Source organism: Diadema setosum, chromosome 1 (genome assembly GCF_964275005.1).
Source record: "Diadema setosum chromosome 1, eeDiaSeto1, whole genome shotgun sequence".
Taxonomy (NCBI): Eukaryota; Metazoa; Echinodermata; class Echinoidea; order Diadematoida; family Diadematidae; genus Diadema; species Diadema setosum.
In genome coordinates this window covers 5,018,448-5,038,410 of record NC_092685.1, presented here as the reverse complement: position 1 = coordinate 5,038,410, position 19,963 = coordinate 5,018,448, and the positions used below count along the sequence as shown (strand labels likewise).

Here is a 19,963-nt window from a genome sequence, read left to right as displayed (position 1 = left end):
TCCCCCCCCCCCAAAAAAAAAAAAAAAAAAAAAAAAATGTATAGATATTGGCTACCAGTGGAGGGCACCTTGACTAATAAATTAGAAGGTGTATTTGTAGTACAATGTTGCACTGTGTGCAAGAATTTGTATGTTGAATGCTTCAAGATGTACCATTTATGGACACATAGTTTCCAGACTAATTTTCTTTTTCAACCTTGTGGAAATGATTTGCGATCGAAACCATGAACAATGAATATGTTTATATTCAATGCTGTTTCCCCACCACATGTGACCATGTGATTGTGTTTCTAATGACAATTTCCTGCAATGTTCCAAGTGTTTAATCATTTGTAAATGCATAGATAGCTGCTTCTTGCTGCTTGGCAAAGTGCTATCTTGCAGTTTCATCTTCTTTTGTCTGTTTGTTTGTTTTGTTTTGTTTTTTAATAACTGACATGATATCTTCTTTTCAAATACCACAAGAAAAAGCATAAGCTTAATTTAAGTTCATGCATGGAGGTTCTTCATCTCACAATGTATATGAATATATAATTTTTCTGTCTTACATGATTCACACAAGAAATGTTTAATGCTTTACTTGCAAGAAGTAGGAAAATCCATATTATTGGAAGTTGGGCAAGTACATCGCTTATCATAATTTCTGTAGCAAGTGGTGGAGTTTCATGTTAGTGTGTTATTTTAGATATAGCACCAGCACCAGCACTAGCATTAAGTTTGACAGGAAAGTAACATTTCTTAGTACATAATTACTCTGAAACTGTGGTGCATTCAAATGGTATTACCAGACATTATTCATCCTTTTCTGAAACGTTCTTGGAACATTTTCCTTGTTTGTTCATCAAGGGCTCAGTGTCGGACAGAGTAGCTAGAAATGTTTCACTTTTGTGTGAAAGTCATTTGTTCTGTCCATGTGTTTGTGTTGTGTTCAACGTGATAGAGGAACACTGGCAGATTTGACAAGTGTTCTTAAAATACTAATGTAGTTAATAATAAGCATTAAATATCATTGTAACATGATAGGCAATCAAACTGCAAAAAGCAAGGATATGCTGAATAATGGGACAGAGTAACTGCGTCTGTCATCAGTGTTCATTCAGCTCTTCCATATGATTTTGACTTTGATATCAAGCTCTGACCATTGGCTCAGTGCATTGTCAAAATGTCCAGATTATATGTGAAGACATGCTTCATTTAGTGGTATTATGAATATTGCAACTTTATGCACTCTGTTCATGTACACACCACTTTTGTCATTGGGTCATGCAGTATACTTTTTCTTTGTTGAACATATTAACATTTGACTGGTGCAAATCTGGGTAAAAGAATTTTGGAAGGAAATTTGTCAATGGTCCATCATGTGCAACTTGTGTCTTTGGCATATATACTGTAGTTTAAATAATTTGTGCATTAATAATACAACATGGATCAAAGCGGTAATCTGACCCAAATTGAGCTAGAAATTAGATTTTAAATGGTTAATCTGACATGATATAAAGGATGGTTTGAAAATGTCACCTTCAAGCTCCTCAAAATTTGATATGTGCGGCAACTCGCTAATTGATTAGACTGCAACATGCATTCCACATCACCTTCATTTACTCTGTTTGGGCGAGCATGCTTCTGTTTTGAGTGAGAACATTTTATGATCCTCTTGAAGAAAGAAATCACTCCAGAGAAAGGGAAATACTCTAACAAAACTATGCAGAGCCCTGTTTACCCTGTGCAAGATCTTTTTTTCCTAAGTAATGAAAGACAAGAATGACTCTAAATTAGAGCATTTCCTATGGGAATGTTCACTTGCAGGTGCAGCCAAACTTAGAATCCAGTGTTTACACACCCGTCAAGTGGGGGGATGAATGGTGTTTGTTCCTTTTTTTTTTCTAACATTTAGTACAGCATCCTGTTGCACTAATTTGTCATTTGTGTATCTTGTGGGAGCTGTAGGAGTCATGTCCCTTGAGAATGCTACAGGAGATATGTAGCGTGAGTAATGCTGCCAAGCAGGAGCCATCGATCCGCTCCTAATGAGGACTATTTTCAGGCACGCCGGAGAGGGGCCGAGCAAAAAAATTCGAACAAAAACAGTGAATCACGGGGGCTTGCTTCTTGGAGTGGAATGCTTCCTCTTGCCAAGTCCAAGGCCGTGCCATCTATTCTTACAAAGGATGGCCTTGGCTAATAAACGTCCCCCTCGGCCCGGCCCAAACGGGAGTCACTTATTATGGAGACGGAAGTTAATGATTGGTGCAATGAAAGATGATAAGGGATCTCATTCGAGGATGAGGCTTTTTTTTTTTCTTACAGATGATCAAAGAAGAATGCAAGAAGGAGAAGAGTATTGCAAAATTACGCTTATCGCTGGTAAAGCTTTTGTGAGATCTGCAAGTTTGCCTTGATGGTTGTAGATCCTTTGTGGAAATCTGCGTGAAATCTGAGTGAATCATGCATCTGGCCATCTGATGCACCCCAAGAACAACTCGGCGTACAGAAAAGTGAAACATGTGGGCTGAATTCTTCAGATTTCATCACAGTTAGTGTTGGTATTACACATACAGCAATAACAACTTTTTGATGAGTTTGTAGGAAGTGCAAATTGATTATCATGTATTCATTTCTGACTTTTTTGTTCTTTTGAGGGAAGGCAGTAGTGAAGAAGAACCCACTGTGAAATCAAATTGACAAGCAAAGGTGTTAACTCTTTATCCACTTCCGATCAGTGGGGCTGCCATATGACTCAATTTGACATTTGGATAAAGCTGCAGTGATATCATCTAAATGCACAGATCTTACACTACTGCTTCTGAGAAATGACAGCACCCTCACACTTGATACATGACACGTCCTGTCACTCACCTAGTTCCTGTAAGCAATAGGTTAATGCAATTTTCTCTATCCTGGGGAAACTGGTATCACTTCGCATTCTATTCACACCACAAAAAGAGAAAAAAAATCCTGGTGTGCATGTGTGTGTTTGTGTGTGTGTGCGTGTGTGTTTGTGTGTGTGCTTGAATGTCATGTTGAGTGTAATGTTGTCAGAAATTAGCAAACAGGTTCTTGCAAGGGTTATCGGAATCAGGGAAATTGAAGTTGATTAGTCCTGAGAGAAGTGAGAGGGAGGGGGGGAGGGGGGGGGTGAGAGAAAGTTGAGAGAGGGAGAACTGATGATGGGTGGAGAGGGAATAGATGTCAGGGGTGCAGGCAAAGGAAACTCAACTGATCTAACCCCATATGAATTTTGATTAGAACCATCCACCAAGTTCAGCAATGCTTTTACTTCATCTGATGGGGGTGGGGGGGGGGGGGGGGGGTTGGGGTGGATTGGGAGCAGGGGGGAGTACCCCATTCTGTACTCTATCACGAGTGCAAGAATTAGACAGAAATTTTACATTGACATCTTTCCTTTTTCATTCAGACGTTCACACAGGCATGTCTTCACACATACAGCAAACTGAATGTGCATACATTCAGGAACTATTGATGGGTATTAAAGATAAAGTCTTAAAGGCAGAGAATACTGCAGAATGGGTCTAGGGCAACTACCCCCTGGGCAATTACCCCGGACACTTCCCCTGGCCCTAATCCTAATCCTGAACCTAATCCTAACCCAAACCCAAACTCCTAACACTAAACCTAACCCTAACCCTAATCTTAACTCTAACCTTACTACTAACCGGTATTTAGGCGGGGGGGGGGGGGGGGGGGGGGGGGGGGGTAATTGCCCTCTGGGGGTAATTGCCTGGATACGCTGCAGAATATGTCCTTTTAAAGGAGGAAGCTTGGTATTGGAGATTCCTTTAAAAAAGTAATGCAAAACTATGTCTTGCATTATTTGACCAGACTTATAATGAGATACCCCTGTAAGTTTGATCAAAATATAGGCCTACATATCATTGTGTCTAAGTAGTCCAAGAAAGTGTATGTGTGCTTTTTTGTGTGTATTTTTGTGTATTTGTGCATGTGTTTGTGTGTGTGTGTGTGTGTGTGAGAGATAATTTACCACATGCTTCCTGATAAATACTTGTGACTATTACAACAAGACAAAATTGAAATCTAATGAAGCCTAGTTATCAGTGGTATCAATGTAACAGCAGTATGACTTCTGTGACTCCAATCAAATCATTTCTTCTTTTGCAGTCTTTGCAGCATGCTTCTCATATCATAGCATTGTTTAAATTTGTCTTGTTGCAAATGTGTGTCATCCTCCTCCACGTGCATTGTTCTTTCAAGTTTGAGAATAAAAAAGACTTCATGCTAATGGAATTGTCAAAAAAAAAAATACTTTATTTATTCATTCTCCACTCATGGGAAGGATTGCCCTTGCAGCCATAGTTAGGGCTGATTTTCAAAAAGCATTCTTCGATGCACTAGTATAGACCTGGGGATTAGAATGAAGGCATCATGGTACGTCTGTGCAGTGTGCCGGTACTACTTTATGCCTTTTTCAACCTGTGGTAACAGTAGCATGTGTTTATGTATTTTAAGAAAAGAGGATCACATGAGCAACTTTTTTTTTTCATCAGTTTCTACAGAGCACTTTGTGTCTCTTGTTGACATGCTGCCAAATGAGAAAGCACCCATCAAAAAGTTTGTCTGCTGCAAATTGTTTTGAAAGAGGACAAGACTCTTGATGTTCACTCGAAACCTCCTGTACTTCCCCAGAAAGGCAGGGTCTGAGTTTTCCCCTTCAGTATAGACAGACCAGTTTCAATTCCCATTCCATTCTTGAATAAATTACTTTCATTAAAAGCATTTGAGGTCAGGTATATGGTATCGTATGTTACAGTTGGGACTGCAAAAAGGCTTGTAATGTGGAACTCTGTAATTTGCATCCAAATACTGCAGCCCAGGTCATGTTTATCTCCCCATCATGTGAGCAATTTATCTATTGAACTCTGACCATACATTTTTTAAACCACATATTCCTGTTCATTGGAAAATTGACACCTTCTCTTCTATATGCTCTCTTGTACTGTGTAAAGTGAAACATGAGGCTTTTCTTCAGCAGGGCGTTCCAATCTTACTGTGTAGAGTAAAACATGAGGCTTTTCTTTAGCAGGGTGTTCCAGTCTTACTGTGTAGAGTAAAACATGAGGCTTTTCTTTAGCAGGGTGTTTTAATGTCTTCCAATGTTTTAAGGGGCTGATTACTAAATCTGTAAATTTAGAGAGCTGCTGGAGAGATGACTGATTGTAATAATTGTGTCTGGAGCAGAGCAAAGCCATTCATTTGATGCTCATTTATACAGTTACAATGCAAGGGGCTTCTATGGTTGCTTGATTGAAATTGTCCAGGTAAGGAAAGAAGTGGACCTGCTCTAGACTGCAGATTGATTGTTCATTCATGAGTAACTAATAATACATGTACATGTACATGTACATATCAAGTTGCCTTCATTGTATTGTGTCATTTTTGTTTTTACTATCAAAAGAGACAGTATCCACAAAGGCACATAGTTGATGATAGTGTGTGATGTTGAAAAAAAAAAAGAAGTCTTTTACATCAGTACCGTCCTTATGAAATTGTTCAGAAATTGATGTCGGTAGGCATTCTGAGAAGTTCTAAGAGTGGCAGAGCATTTCTGCATCTTGATCTAACACTTGAAGCAATTCCAGTACTTGGTCAAGGATAATACAGATTGGTTCGACTGCCATCAGAGAGAATGAAGTTGTAGCTAGATTAGCAATTACGGAAGTACAATGGGATTTGTGATGAAAACAAGCAGAGAAGAAAAATGAAAGAAGAGGAAAAGGATGGGGGGGGGGTGCAGAGATTGATCAAGTATAACCACATCTCAGTTACACATACAGTCAACTTGAATTGTTTAGCTTGTCCAATGTGCACCATTCCCATCACCACAGTATCAGTGTTTTACAAAAGTTTCACATTTTGTTTAAGTGCTCAGAAAACAATGTCAAACCAACCTGTGTGGAAAGTGACAGCCCCACAAGTTGATATGCTGTTCCTCGTGCCAATGGATGTTTGACAGTAGGTCAAAAGAGAATTTTGTTGGTACATAGGTTATTTTTTCCCTCAACAAAATAAGGCAGAGTGTGTTGCTGATGTCATGACCTGACTTGAAATAATTAATGCATGAAGAGTGTAGGTGATTAGAGTGTTCTGTGCCAATGATAGATATCAGAGCTTTCACTTCAGTGGGGTCAGGGAGGTACACTTGTATGTCATCTCCCTGGTAGGGTGCACTGTGTAGTTCTTCTCCAGCATCAAGACATCATAGACCAGCATCCATGGTATTGAGGCATTCTGACAGCATAACTGCAGGATGGTGCTCTTTTCATTTGTATGATTCAGTCATGTCACAGTGATGAAAGTTGATGGATGCTGTGAATACATACCCGATACATCAAACAACATAATGCAAGGAGCTTGAAATGCGGTGGGGACACATGTGAATCGTTTCCAAACATGTGCGTCTAGTACAGACTGAATGCGAGTGATGCAAGCTTTTGGGCATCACAGATAAACAAGGGTAGATTTTCTCATAATGCAGGGGCACCAGAAGAAACTATATGATGTATACTTGGTATATTATGTGCATATATGCATATTGATAGGTATAGATTAATGCAAATTGTATATTATTGTTCATTACATAGTGTTATTCATATATTGTATATATATTTATATCTATATTTTCCATTATCACCTCTCTCTGTATATTTGTAACTCTTTGCCATCCATCCATCTATCTTGATTTCTTTCATGCAGAGCTGGCAGGCTTCCACTCCCATCATGTCACCGCGTCGTCAAGCCTGTGTCAGGGGGCAGCTTTACCTTCCCTTTCCCTTCCCTCTGCTTCGGTGATTCACGCCCGCTACTCCGGTGCACAGCGGTGGGCTTGCTCATCCCCCCTGGTGGACCCACAGATGGGGTCTCGCCTGCCAACTGGTCTCAATTGTGGATATCCTTTGAATTACCCCCAACAGTGCCAGGTTTTATATTCTTTCTTTTTCTTTTTCTTTTTTCTCTTTTTCTCACTTTCTCCAGCTCCTCCCATCCTGGTGTTAACTAAAATGAGTGAAAGAGAATGCTCTTCATGTTATATCGAGTACACCCCATACTGTGGGCCCCCTGTGAGTGCTATTCATTTCAAACCTGAAACCTGCACCCAGTGCAGGTGTTTGCATTGACACTTCATCCGCTGAGCTAGAAACTGACTCAGTGCAATATCTGCACAGCAGCTAGGATCTTGGCCAAAATCCCACGCCTAGAAGATATTTTTTTTTTCTTTCTTTCTGTGGTCCTCCTCTCATCGACTTCCCCACCCCCACCCCACCCTCCCCCTCCCCCTTCCCACCCTCACTTTTTCCTTCACTGTTGCTAAATTGTGCCCTATATAGAATTGGAGGTGGTCTTAAAGTCAGGACATACACATTGTTAAGTCTTTGACTCCCTTCATTAAACAGCAAGGAAACTTGTGAGCAATTTGCCAAATAGCAGGTTTAGATGACAAATGATTAATATCCAGTAATGCATGATAACACCAGGACCGTATTGCATAACATGGTGAGTTTGGTCTCTCACAAAACACAAATGTGCATTGCATACAGAGTTCATATTCATTAGAATTTAAATGAATGAATTCTATTAATTTTCTGTTTTGAGATCAGTCTAAACAATTCTTCAGGATCATAGTTGAAGTCATGAATACAATCGCCTTGATTATACATGTATAACTTGAAAATACAATAATTGAAATTATGAAGTAACAGAAATAATGCATGGAATACCCTGGAAAAATAAATGCAAATCCATAAAATTGAAATTGCTATCACTCACGTACGCACACACATACACACATATTAATGCATTACTACGTGCTTTTACAGAGTAGTATAGCTTTAATCATGAAGGGCAGTGTGACTGTGCCCCTACTTTTCCTCATCCTTGGACATTGCCCGATACCCAGCATGAATTGATCTCAACTGCCAAGGATTGTTGTCATTCTTTCCAAAGACAATTGTTCCATGACATTTCCATTTTTCTCACTCACTGGTTGAAGACCTACTACAGGCTATGCCAGACAAACAGCGATCTGAATGTCTTTAGGACAAAAAAGTGCAATGGCACTACATTATCAACTTTTTGTATTAGGAAATTGAGTATCAAACCAACACAATATGTGACCCTGCACCTCAAAACAAACAAAAAGTCGCCAGACATGAATTTTGTTAAGACTATATTCTAAAAGAGCAGACTTTAAGCTTTAAAATGATGTATAACTCAAATCAAATGGACTCTCCTAACCTATCTAAATATTGGAAAGAAAGCACAAACTCAGGAAAAGTGTGAATTGATAAAAGAGGCTCTGAAGTACAGTGTCTATTCAAGCGCTTAATCTTTACCAAACCGTGCTGGCTGTGCGATGAATGGGACAAAAACAGGAAGTAAACCACCAGAGTAACAACAATGAAGGGATTATCAGATTAAAATTGAAATTAAGCATGCCTCATTAACACATTCTGTCCATAATTAAAGTCAACTTTCAAAGCAGTAGCATTATCCTTTCAAAAGTTATTAGAGTTGAAAGTGAAGAGTGTGGACAAGGTTTTTCAGAAATGAAAAAGGGATTCTAAAGACACACCTAATCACACTATTCTACCAAAATTGTTCGAGATAAACTGCTAAAAAAACACACTTTCCTGCCCGTTTTATGATACCAAATTTTAGCATAATGTAAAAGAAGACCCGCTCTTTCAGAAAATATGAAAAAGTCAAGTTTGGCTAGGTTGACCCATTTCACTTATTTTCAGTCCTCACGCAAAATCAGTGTGTGCGACTTTATGTTCGTTTTGAGGTGCACGGTCACATATACCAATTTGCAGTTAGTGATGATACAAATGACCACTTTTGAAACCCACTGGAACAAAACAGTCATAAAGCTAGATATCACCCACTCATGTAATACACCTGGCTTTTATATTAACAAGCTCCCTTGAATTTAGAATTTTCTTCCACTGCAACGTAAAGAAATCATTCTGGCGCTGTCCATGACATAGCTCATTACAACGCTGTGTCTCAGTACATCGTTTTTCTCAGATGACTTTTATCTGCTCATACACAGAATGTAACGCTGAACTGACTTAATTGTACAACTTTATCCATATCTCACATTGACCTGGAGAGTTACAGCATTTTAGAATTTCATCTGATTTTTTTTTTCTTTTACAAAATTGGGTAAAAAATTGCAAGGACATTTGTAAATAGGGTATAGCAGTAATTACTTCTTTACATTCTTATCAGTTTGTACACAGAATTATGCTACAAATCTTGCATTTGGTAAAAACTTAGCAACTGCATAGTGTTACGCTCCTTAGTAACATTGATGCCAGCTAATCTCACCTTGAAAATACCATGATGTGAAAATAGTAGGATAGTATTAGTTTCATTCCGTGAAAGGGTATTTAGTAAAGATTTTAGTGAAGGTCAGTAAGCGACTTGTGATATGACAACATGAGCTTTTATTTTTGTTTCAAGCATTATCATTGCATTGCTAAGAATCTAAAACTTAGAATATTGTATCTTCCTTAGTCTGGATCTAATTTTGAAAAAAAAAAACCAACAAAATCTGACTTTTGTGTTTGTTTGGTTGATTTTACTATATTTTCACTTTAAGAAATGCAGGAAGGCAGAAAACTTACTTTGAGATGTGCTGCCTTGTGAGACTTTGGGATATGTTCTTCCGGCAAAATGTCACTGAATGAATTTCGACAGGGAGGTGAATTAGTTACAACAACATTAAGTGATGAAGTATCTTCTAAATGTGTTCAGAGTTAAAATCAGATGCATGCAGATCAATTTTGCTGTGCAAAGTTTCGACAAACCCGGATGATTCACAGCGCATATACTCGCTGTTTCCGCACTCCCTTACCACCAGTGGTGAGCGATGTCGCCAAGGAACTGTTGATATTCCCAATATGTGCTCTTTTTTAACATTTTGTTTATAAAATGATATTGATAGGATAGGGAATGTATTTGTTGACCATGGAGAATTCCACCATCCGCACATAATTTCCGATTCTTGGTTGATTTTGAATGATCATGACGAACTTGAGGCCCACACAGAAATGGGATAGTCATTTCACGGTTAGAAAAAACCTGTGAAATCACTGTGAATCATAATGTTAATTCCCACATTTGTTTCTTTCCTCAGAGCTGTCCGTTTACAACCAATCAACCTACCCCCACAAAATATCAGCAACAGCAAAAGTGTTTTTTGAAGTTATGCTTGTTCTTTCAATATCTTATATCCTTGTGAACTGTGTAATTGACAGGGTATTTTGCTATAGTGGTAATGCCATATATCTAGCGTTCAATGTCCTGTGCATGTCTTCTTTTTGACTGTGTAGTCAGAGGGCTAACATGCTTTTGAATAGTCGAACAAAATAGTTACTTTGATTTCAGTTTATGTGCCATACATGAGAGGGATGTACAACAAAGCTATAATGATAACCAAAGTCTACCAGGCATCAATTCACATTTTATTTATTTTTTCTTGTGGGAGAAAAAAAATAGAAATCTCTCATGGACAGTTTCTGGTAATATGCTATCCTTCATTATTACAAGTTGAGTAATGCTGTTCAAATGTGAAATTATCATTATATCATGCACATAACAAATAAGGAGTAATCCACGGCATATCTATCACACCTGCTCAGCTGATTTAGTGTTTTCATTCAACAAAATACAAGATAGTGTACCTGCATAAGATGTCGCTCAGGTACATAGTCCAATTTTGCCCAGATTTCTTGTTTCATTGCTTAAGGTTCAGTGCGTTCATGCAGTGTTAATTGTTCCTCACACTATATTCCATTTAAGAAGGTCTTTTTTTGATGTTGCATCTTTGACAGACAAAGAGGAAAGTGAGTTTGTTCTCCCTCCCCTCATAAATCACGTAATACCTGAGTCTTTTAATCTTTTCTTTTTAGTAAAGCAGCTTTTCCCGTTTTTGTGAAAGAAAGTGTTGCCAGGAAGAATGGTTTGATTTCATGTTAATTGATCCATTTTAGATTAGGACTAAAGATTCAACATTTCCTTTATTTTTGTGTAAGTCATCCAGTAGTTGCTTGTAAATTCAAGACATGTTTTGCTGTTATTGCCCTGGTGGCCACAGGCAACCCTCATAACAAATATTTTGTGAATGCAAATCACTCATTCTGTGCATTTCCTCTCCTACCTGTATGGGCTGTGCTCTAATGCCCATATCCCCAAGATGGGGATATTTTTGTGGATGTATTTTTTTTTTCTGTCTCCAAGTGAAAGGTCAGCCAGAAAATAAGTATCCACCCCCCCCCCCCCACTTACATGATGATGCATTTTTTTTTAATAGCATTGGGATTTGACATCATCAAATATTTCAGTTAGAGAAGGACAGTTTGGGCTTTTCTTTGTTATCGAAATTATTGAATATTATCCAGTCTCAAATAGAAGTTCAGATTTGTCATGTTTACCTCAATTCTGGGGTCGTTAAAAAAAGGCATTGTCAAGAAATATAATTAATCATTTGAAGCCATATAATGCATTACCTATTCAGAGTATGAGATGAAGAGAATTGCTCGCTCATTTATTTTTCTTTCCTGTATTATTCATGCCCTTTACCAAGCATTTCATTGGGACAGTCATTCATTTCTAGTATCAATGTCTCAAATTAGTGTTAAATCAATTGTTGTCTACCCTATACATTTTCATTTGAGTGGAATCTGCATCTGTGTGTGATTTCCAATGATCCAAACAAATTGTATGGCTGCCTGCAGAGGATGTGCTCTATTTTTATGCCTCTGCCACGAAGTGTCACTGGAGGCATTTTGCTGTTTTGTTGTCCATCCATCCTTCTGTCCGTGTGTCTGTAATCAATGTTGTGGACAGCATAACTTAATCCGTTGAGGATGAGTCCCGAGTATACTCGGGCAGGTGTCTATGAGAAATGCGTGTTGTAGCAAAATCATTCCGTCCTCAACGGGTTAAAAACTGCTTGAGGTATCCAAATGAAACTTGGCATATGTACACTGTATACAATGAGTGAATGAAGCTGTGCCTTAGCTTTTGGATTGTGCATGCTCAAGGTCAAAGGTCATAGGTCAAGGTCAAACTTGTTCTCCAATAATCTCACGGCTAACGTGAAATCTTACTGAAGTGGCTTCCCCGGAGAATCAAATTTCTGGAATTGTACTTTAACCGTATTAATACTACTTGATACCTGGAAACCCTAATTTGAAACAGAGCTCCAAACATCTTTGATGGTGATGCATTCTCTCTGTGAAGTATACTTGCTTGATGTGTGACATCTGAACTAAAAGTGGTTGCTATGGAAACCAGCCCAAACATGGCAACTGCAGATGTTGTACTCAAGATCTTGTTAGCAGTTTCCTCCTGGATTTTGTTGTCATCGTTGCTGTTGCGTACCTTATCCCATATTCAGGTCGAAGGGACTGGACTTAATAAGCCCATGACGGACAGGATGTGTGTGGATGCAATGAGTAGAGGTCTCACCACATCAAGGACTTGATCTTGGCAAATCCTCTGCGCCGTGGGAGGGCATGGCGAGGTGCTTCGCATCACTCCGCACTGGTGCACCTTAATTGCAAATTTACCCCCACTGACACTCTGTACCTGTTGGGCTGATAAGCTGGAGAGAGATAAATCTCTGAAATTGCAAGGATACGGCGATAATTTCACTAGCTTTTGATTGATGTTTATGACGTAGTGTGTCAGCATGTGGCGAGTCCTGCTAGGTTGTACATGATTTCTGCATTATGATGTAACAGGTATATATGGTGTAAAGAGGGCACTTTAGCCCTGCATGTTGGCATTGTCTATCTGTAGATCTGTGCAATATCTTAATTCAGGTCACCCAGAGGATGTAAGGACCAGGATCTGAAATTCTGAATGATGATTATTATGGGGGATCAGCGTGAACTCCAAACATACATCAATGGGGGCTGGGGGAGGGTTGATATGATGGTATGATGGATACACAAGTAAATCTACCACTGTAGTGCTCCTTCGAGCATCAGTTTTACATCTTGTGTTAATGTGTTGGTGGTGCTTTAACTGGTATACGTGGTGTTGCTATTACTGCTGTTGTTTGTGTTGTCACACACATTTTTTTTTTTTCTATAAAGTGGACTCCGGTAGACATGGGTGATGTAATATCCACCCCTCGCCCCTGACCTCCTTTCACGTTGCAGTTGTTTGGAGGCCGCTGTCTCCGTGAAGTTTGCCAGGTAACAGGAACTAGCAATTCGGTTTCGGGTGGCCCCTCTGCCTTGGCTGTCCTCCAGGTAGGGGCATGTGCTTCCATGTTACTCTGAACAAATCCTCACAGTTTAGAGTTACACGGTGCACCAGGTGTTATGTTACCCTCCCATCAAATGTTAGAGCCTCCCTCTGAGTCAAATGAAGCACCCTGTGATAGAAACTGAAAAAAGTGTAATTTTCTTCTTTTCTTAAATGAAAACTAAAAGGCCATCTGAGGTGCAACTTTTTCTCTTTTTTTTTTTTGGTAAGATTACCAGGTAATCGGATGCACTGTGAATTCAATTTAGACCTGAGAAACTTGTCTGGTACAAATTGCCATATTTAGTTTTCCAGAGCAGTCCTTGACTTCAAATGTCAGATGTTTTCCATGTTGGAGGAAGGAAGTTCATAATGACATGGCCATCTTTTTTTTTTTTTTTCTTTCTTTCTGTCTTTCTTTTGCTATGGCGCTATTTTGAAAAGTGTTTATAGAACATGCCAGATCCATAACTAGGTTTGGAAGAGTTCAGGCATCCTGTTATGAATTTGAAGAGTAGCCTTCTTAGTAATGACAGCAATTAAAAAAAAAAAAAAAAAAATGTATTGTGATAGAATTTCCTCTAAGCCTACCATAATAATATATATATTTTTTCATCCAGCTGGTATATTGCAAGTTTTGGTGCTATATCATTTAGCTTGAATAAAGGAGATTTTTGTACAGAACCCCCCCCCCTAAAAAAAAAAAAAGAAAAAAAAAAAAAAAGGTGTATATGTATTCTTAAAGGAGACCTCAAGATGATTTTAGACTTCTGCATCTTAATGTCTACAAATTGGTTATAATGGGTACAGAGTTTCAAAATTTATAGTGATTGGAATGAGGAGTAAGAATGTTATCAGAATTCATAACAAATTGCAATGAACAAGGATGATGACATGGCAGCCTCACCATAAGAATGCATGATTGGGTACTCAGGGAAGCAGAACAAAACAAGAAAGTATAAATTCTACACAGGTGAACTTGTTGAGCAAGTGGTATTGTAATGGAATTATATTGGTATATTACTGGAGTTTATGAGCCTCCTATGTCATCAACCTTGTTCAGTGTATTGTGGTTTTCAGAGTATTAGTTTATCTGCTCAAGAAGCGCAATAAATTCCACAACTCTTTACATGGCGCTATCAATTTTTGCACTACATGATGTGAAATTATGTAAATTGTCTCTAATGCCCCTTTAAAGGTATACTATTTTAATCTAGCAATGGCCTTTCCAATGAAAATATGGGTCATATAGATATCAAAAATGGGAAAGTTCGGTGAAAAATTGTATCCATATTTTTTAGATGAATTTTTCATTTTCCATATTCTGACACTTTACCCGATGCTACGCCCCGCCCCTAAAAATAGGCGATATCGGATTCTCTCGATCATGTGACCTGTGACCTCACAACCAGAAGACCGACGCTTGATCCCAGTCGGTCATCGCGTATGTTACACGTTTCGAGTGGTGACACTTTCTGTTTCTTGAGTTGTTTTCGGATATTTAAAAGCGAAAATGCCACAGCGATGTGTTGTTGCAGGATGCAGCAACACCACAAAAAATGGTGTTAGTTTGCATCAATTCCCAAATGACGAAAACGTTCGCCGAATGTGGACTGCAAAAGTTCAATTGATAGAGCAAAGTGGAGTGTGCCATCGATCGGAGAGCAGTGTGATTTGCGTGCCCATTTGATGACTTTCAAGGAAGACGATTTCGTCGAAAGTGGGAAGCATTCCCACCAGTTAGGAATTAAAAAAAAAAAAAGCGAATGCTGAAGTCATCTGCGGTACCAAACATCCAGCTTGGAGCTGGACCTAGATTATCTGAGGAAAAAAACACCCAGGAGAGCAGCTGTGTAAAGCGAGAACGAATACGGATGAGGGTAAGTTAGCCAGGCCAGGCCGTGCCCGTGCAGTGTCGATACGGGAACTACCACTAGTACGTGTATAATCTCTTATGTCACTGATCGCGGAGGCTGAGTTTGATTTACTACCGGTACGATTGTGATTGTACTGTATACAAATGTATTCGCTATTACTTAGCTCAACTATTCATTTGTGAAAATGACTCTTCATTTAGTTATGTCAGCTTTGTCAAGAACTCTAGCGGTGTTATTGGATAGCCGAACCATACAACCCGAACGCTTCGCGTTCAGGTCGGTGCGGCTATCCTTCCGTATGACTATACGATGAGCAGACTTGACTGGGGATGCATGAAGGCGAGGGACGCGACTACTGCCGGCGCGGGCCCGCGCGCAGAGCTCTTGCATTCGCTTGCGCTCCTCCGTGCTACTACCGTACTAGCCTCAGCCAACTGAGCCTCGTACAGTAGTCGGCTCAGGGCCTGCTATCTTCCCCTCTCACGTTGAATCCTGCTTTTTGTGTGAAGGTTGCAATATGAATGGACTATGAATGAAAGCTTGAATTTTGCTCTGGTATTCAATTGTAATAATCTGTTCACCACTTGAATGGTTTAGTAGAGATGTCTGCAGTTACTTGTAATGTTACTAATTTTGCCAGAATGTCCAAAATGCGAGGGTGTGGAATAATTTTGCATGCAACCGTACTTTCATAGACCTACTATAGTGCTAATACATGTAGGCCTACTAATATCCCACGTGTACACATTTGTACTGGGAATTATCTGCTTCATTGAAGGAATTCAATGAAGCAGGTCCGCTTCAGGCATCAGCATAAAATGTATCTTGATATTTCGCTTGGTCTAAATTCAGTGACACATGTATGCAGGGGTGAAAGAATAGACCAAAAAAACAAAAACAAAGAAAAAGAGGGATTTTGCATGTTCTGCTTTGTATGTTTACGTATGCGGTGTGTGTTTGTATGGGTACCGTAACTTTTTCCAAAACTAATGAACCAAAAGTGGTCATAAACATTTCAAGATTTTTAGGACAGTTGCAATAGTCACAGTGTTTACCATATGCCTCTAATACCGCACAAAACTGAACTGAAACCAGTAGGAAAGTGTAGCACTAATAAATTTTGCATTTGCGGTTACAAAGCTAGGTTACTAAGTAAATCCCGCTTCAAAAATGGGCTAAAGCTGGACTACAGTAAAAGGGATATCAGACATTTTGTGTGATACTCTTGCACTGAAGTGTGAATGCAATTCAAAGGAAACCTACAGTTGATGAATTCCCAAAATTGATTTCATACCTTAGAGCCCCAAGAATTCATTTGCTGGAGGTAGTACCAACAACCATTTTCTCTTTGATTTGCCTCTCCAATTCATTTTTTGTTCTTGATATCCAGATACGAAAGTCGCTAAAAAGTTGGATGACATCATTTGCAGCACAACTCTTCTCAAAGATATCAAGAAGATGTCATGTGGGCAACAAACTTCCTCTCTGGAATCATTTCACAGTGTGATTGATCAGTTTGCACCCAAGATGAAGTCATGTATACAGATACCATGGCATGCTTTGCAGGCAAGTATATTTTTGTTTGTATTTTAATAGTTAATCTGTGCTCTTACCCTTCCCCTGCCCTTCCAGCACCCCCACCACCACCACAAAAAAGACAGGAAAGAAATGTACTGACTTGACTTCCCAATCTTTGTTTTACAACAAATATTTGAGTCTTCAGGTGTCTAAACAAGTCTTTCCTTATTTCAAAGACAATGCTTTAATGCACTTTACAATTTCTAGTGACACATTGTTCCTTCCTACAATGACAATGGCCTTGAGAATGAGAAGTAGAATACCTAAATTCACAAGGTAAAATCCAAGTGCCCCTCCCCATCCATTAATATACTTAGCTATGCCATTTTGTCCTTTTATTTGAATGGTTGTTCCAATGTTATGTTACTACTGAACATCATTTTTTCTACATATAACCTTGTGTCCAATGGCTGAATTTCATCACCAAGTTCTTAATATTACTGTTGCAGGCTTCACCTTGCAGCATTGCATCACAACCCTAACAGTGACCGGCAACAAGCCACCACAGGTGAAGGAGAGCGTCATTTCATCATCATCAAGCCCAAATACAAGCCTGGATCAGCGACTGCGAAGCCCATCAAAGAACCTCCCACCTACTGTAAGTTAAAGCTGTGATAAGCAAAATAGGATGCTGTCTAGTTTTGTCGTAGTAAGCCTACTTTGTACATAGAAAAATTATACAGTATATCACTTGGTAATGGTAGTTATAACAGTGCTTCCCCGCTACAAAAAAAAAAAAAAATAAAGAAAGAAATGCAGAAATAGGGAGAAATGTATCATTCAAAATAAAAGATATACGTGTACTACATTTTAATGTAAAGAAAACATCTGTGTGTTAATTTGTTTTATATCTTCCCCCTTTTTTTCTCTTCTATAGCATATGCTGAGGAACTCATGACTGAAGTTTCAGAGTATGACAGTGAGGCATCTCCACATGCAAGACAGCCATCACCACCTCCACTGTCCAGTGAACACACTTACCCATCAAAAGAAGATGTCATTCAACAGCATCAGACCCAACTCAGTTCAGCCCATGAATGAAGTGAGGTCGAGTGGATAAGAGTTCTTAGGACACAAGGCTACAAAGAAAAAAAAATGCTGTCCAGTGGTAATTTATCATAGGAACAACCTTTAGAATAAATAAAAGGACAAAATGGCTTAGATAGGATATATTGATGGGTAGGGGATGGGGTGCACCATACAATTTTTTTTTTCCATTTTTGTCAGCCCACTGAAGGATAAGAGACTGAGGGATTGAAATGGTTTCTATCATCTACTTGTCTGTCATAACTTGTCTCCACCATGCTCAGTTTTGTCCAAACCTTTTTGGTACATGTACATAGTTCTTAGGGACAGTGGGATTTGGAAGGAGTCAAAGGTCACACAGGTCAATGACTTTTAACCTGCTTTAATTTTTTTTTTTTTTTGTGCAAGTTTTTCTATGTGCCAGTAACTGGGTGAGACATCCTCATGAAATTTGTCATTATTAGAAGTAAAAATATGTCACTAAAACCAAAAGGCATCAGTACATCAAGATTTAGAACCAAGGAAAGAGTTGATTGGATACTTGAATTTTGCAGTATATGTTGTAAAACAAATAAGCATTGTGTACATTTATGATGGAGGACTTACATGTATGTCAAAATATGTTTTTATTTATTTCATTTTATTTATTTACTTATCAATTTATCATTTGTTGTATTTTTGTTGTATTTTTCTTTTATGGGGGGAGGGGGGTGTTAAATACAATGTACCTTCAATAAAGTTACCCCATAAAGGGTCTCCAGAAAGACCCATGGGATGTTTTATTGCACCAAGCATTCTTGAAAGAAGAAAAATACAACGTAGGTGTCACAGAAGTATTTTGACAGTCTGGTTGTTAAGTATTGTTAGTAAGTACATGCATCACCACTTTTTGTATGCCCGATGGTATGGCCTGTATTGTCTGTCCATTAGCAAATTGTTGTGAAGATAACGCATTTATTGTTTGGTAAAATTCATGCATTCTTGCATAGATGGATCATATTGAAGTGTAGTTGTGTGTAAAGGTGAGATAACTTAGGTAGGTCAAAGGTCATGGATGTGGTATGCCTGAAAATACACATTTCTCAAGATAACCAAGTATTGTTCAAGATACAATTACAATACAATACAATACAAAATACACAACACTCGTTGAATTAGCAACTGTAAGAGAGAGCTTTTTAGTTTCATCCATGTTTTAGATTTTGAAGTACGATTCAGCTCGTACAGTGGAACCCTGTTATAACAAGTATTGAGGGACTATGAAAATTAGAATTACCTTGTTTTATGAACTATCTCATTATAATACCTGGGTAGAAAAATAAATGTAAAAAATTTGCTCTAATTTCTGTTGATATTTTAGCCATTCAAAAACTCATATTTGAACATTTGGTTAAATGTTCCTCACTAAAACGGTATTTGTATCCAGTATCATAAAACATTTCTACATGTATGTTGGTTGAATGTTGATACCTTTGAATCATCTCATAGAAGAATTCAAGCTTACTTCATCCATTGTGAGATGAATAAATGTAGAAGTACTACACAGCATTACATGGAAGGTGTTCTCTTGATAATTTTAGCCAAATTCTACACAAGTTGTTTGTGTATATGTGTGTGAGGGGTGTGTGTGTGTGTGTGTGTGTGTGTGTGTTGTGTGTATGTGTGTGTGTGTTCTGAATTAGTAAGAAAATCGCTATTTGGGTATTTTCATAATTACGGGGTCTAATTTATAAAATTGGAGTCCGTTACATCTGACAACCGCATGTTTTTGTTGCTTAGAGTACAGATACAGAGAGCTGAGAAAGATTGTAAAAGGATTCTGTAAATGATATTACATCCTCATGTTTAGAATCACTTTGAAATCTCTGTGTACTATTTGCATCTGTACTCGGCACCACAGAAACATGTGGGTGTCAAATGAATCAGGGCAAGAAACATTTCAAGGGAAGGAGATGGGTTGCTATGTAAAACAAAAAAAAAGATTTGTCACTCAAGAATACTTGTCACTGCATTGCATCACTTACATTTATTGTTTGATCATATCTAAATGTGTAACATGTGAGAAAGCCATTACATACACTGTAACTATAAATAATGCTCCACAAATCTACATTTTCATGGTCAGCAACTTTCACCTCATTTTGAAAGAGCAGGGAACATACCGACACTGGGGAAAAAAGTACAAT

General features: G+C 38.5%; 1 protein-coding gene across 4 annotated transcripts in view; it reads left to right on the top strand.

Moving 5' to 3' along the window:
- The window catches only part of LOC140233439 (uncharacterized), a 93,240-nt gene that overhangs the window by 15,977 nt on the left and 57,300 nt on the right, over window positions 1-19,963 (top strand). For all 4 annotated transcript variants that reach the window (XM_072313562.1, XM_072313578.1, XM_072313570.1 and 1 more), the window contains one exon: window positions 6,730-6,922. In XM_072313562.1, coding sequence (XP_072169663.1) covers window positions 6,730-6,922 — 193 coding nt within the window. The remainder of the gene's footprint in view (window positions 1-6,729; window positions 6,923-19,963) is intronic.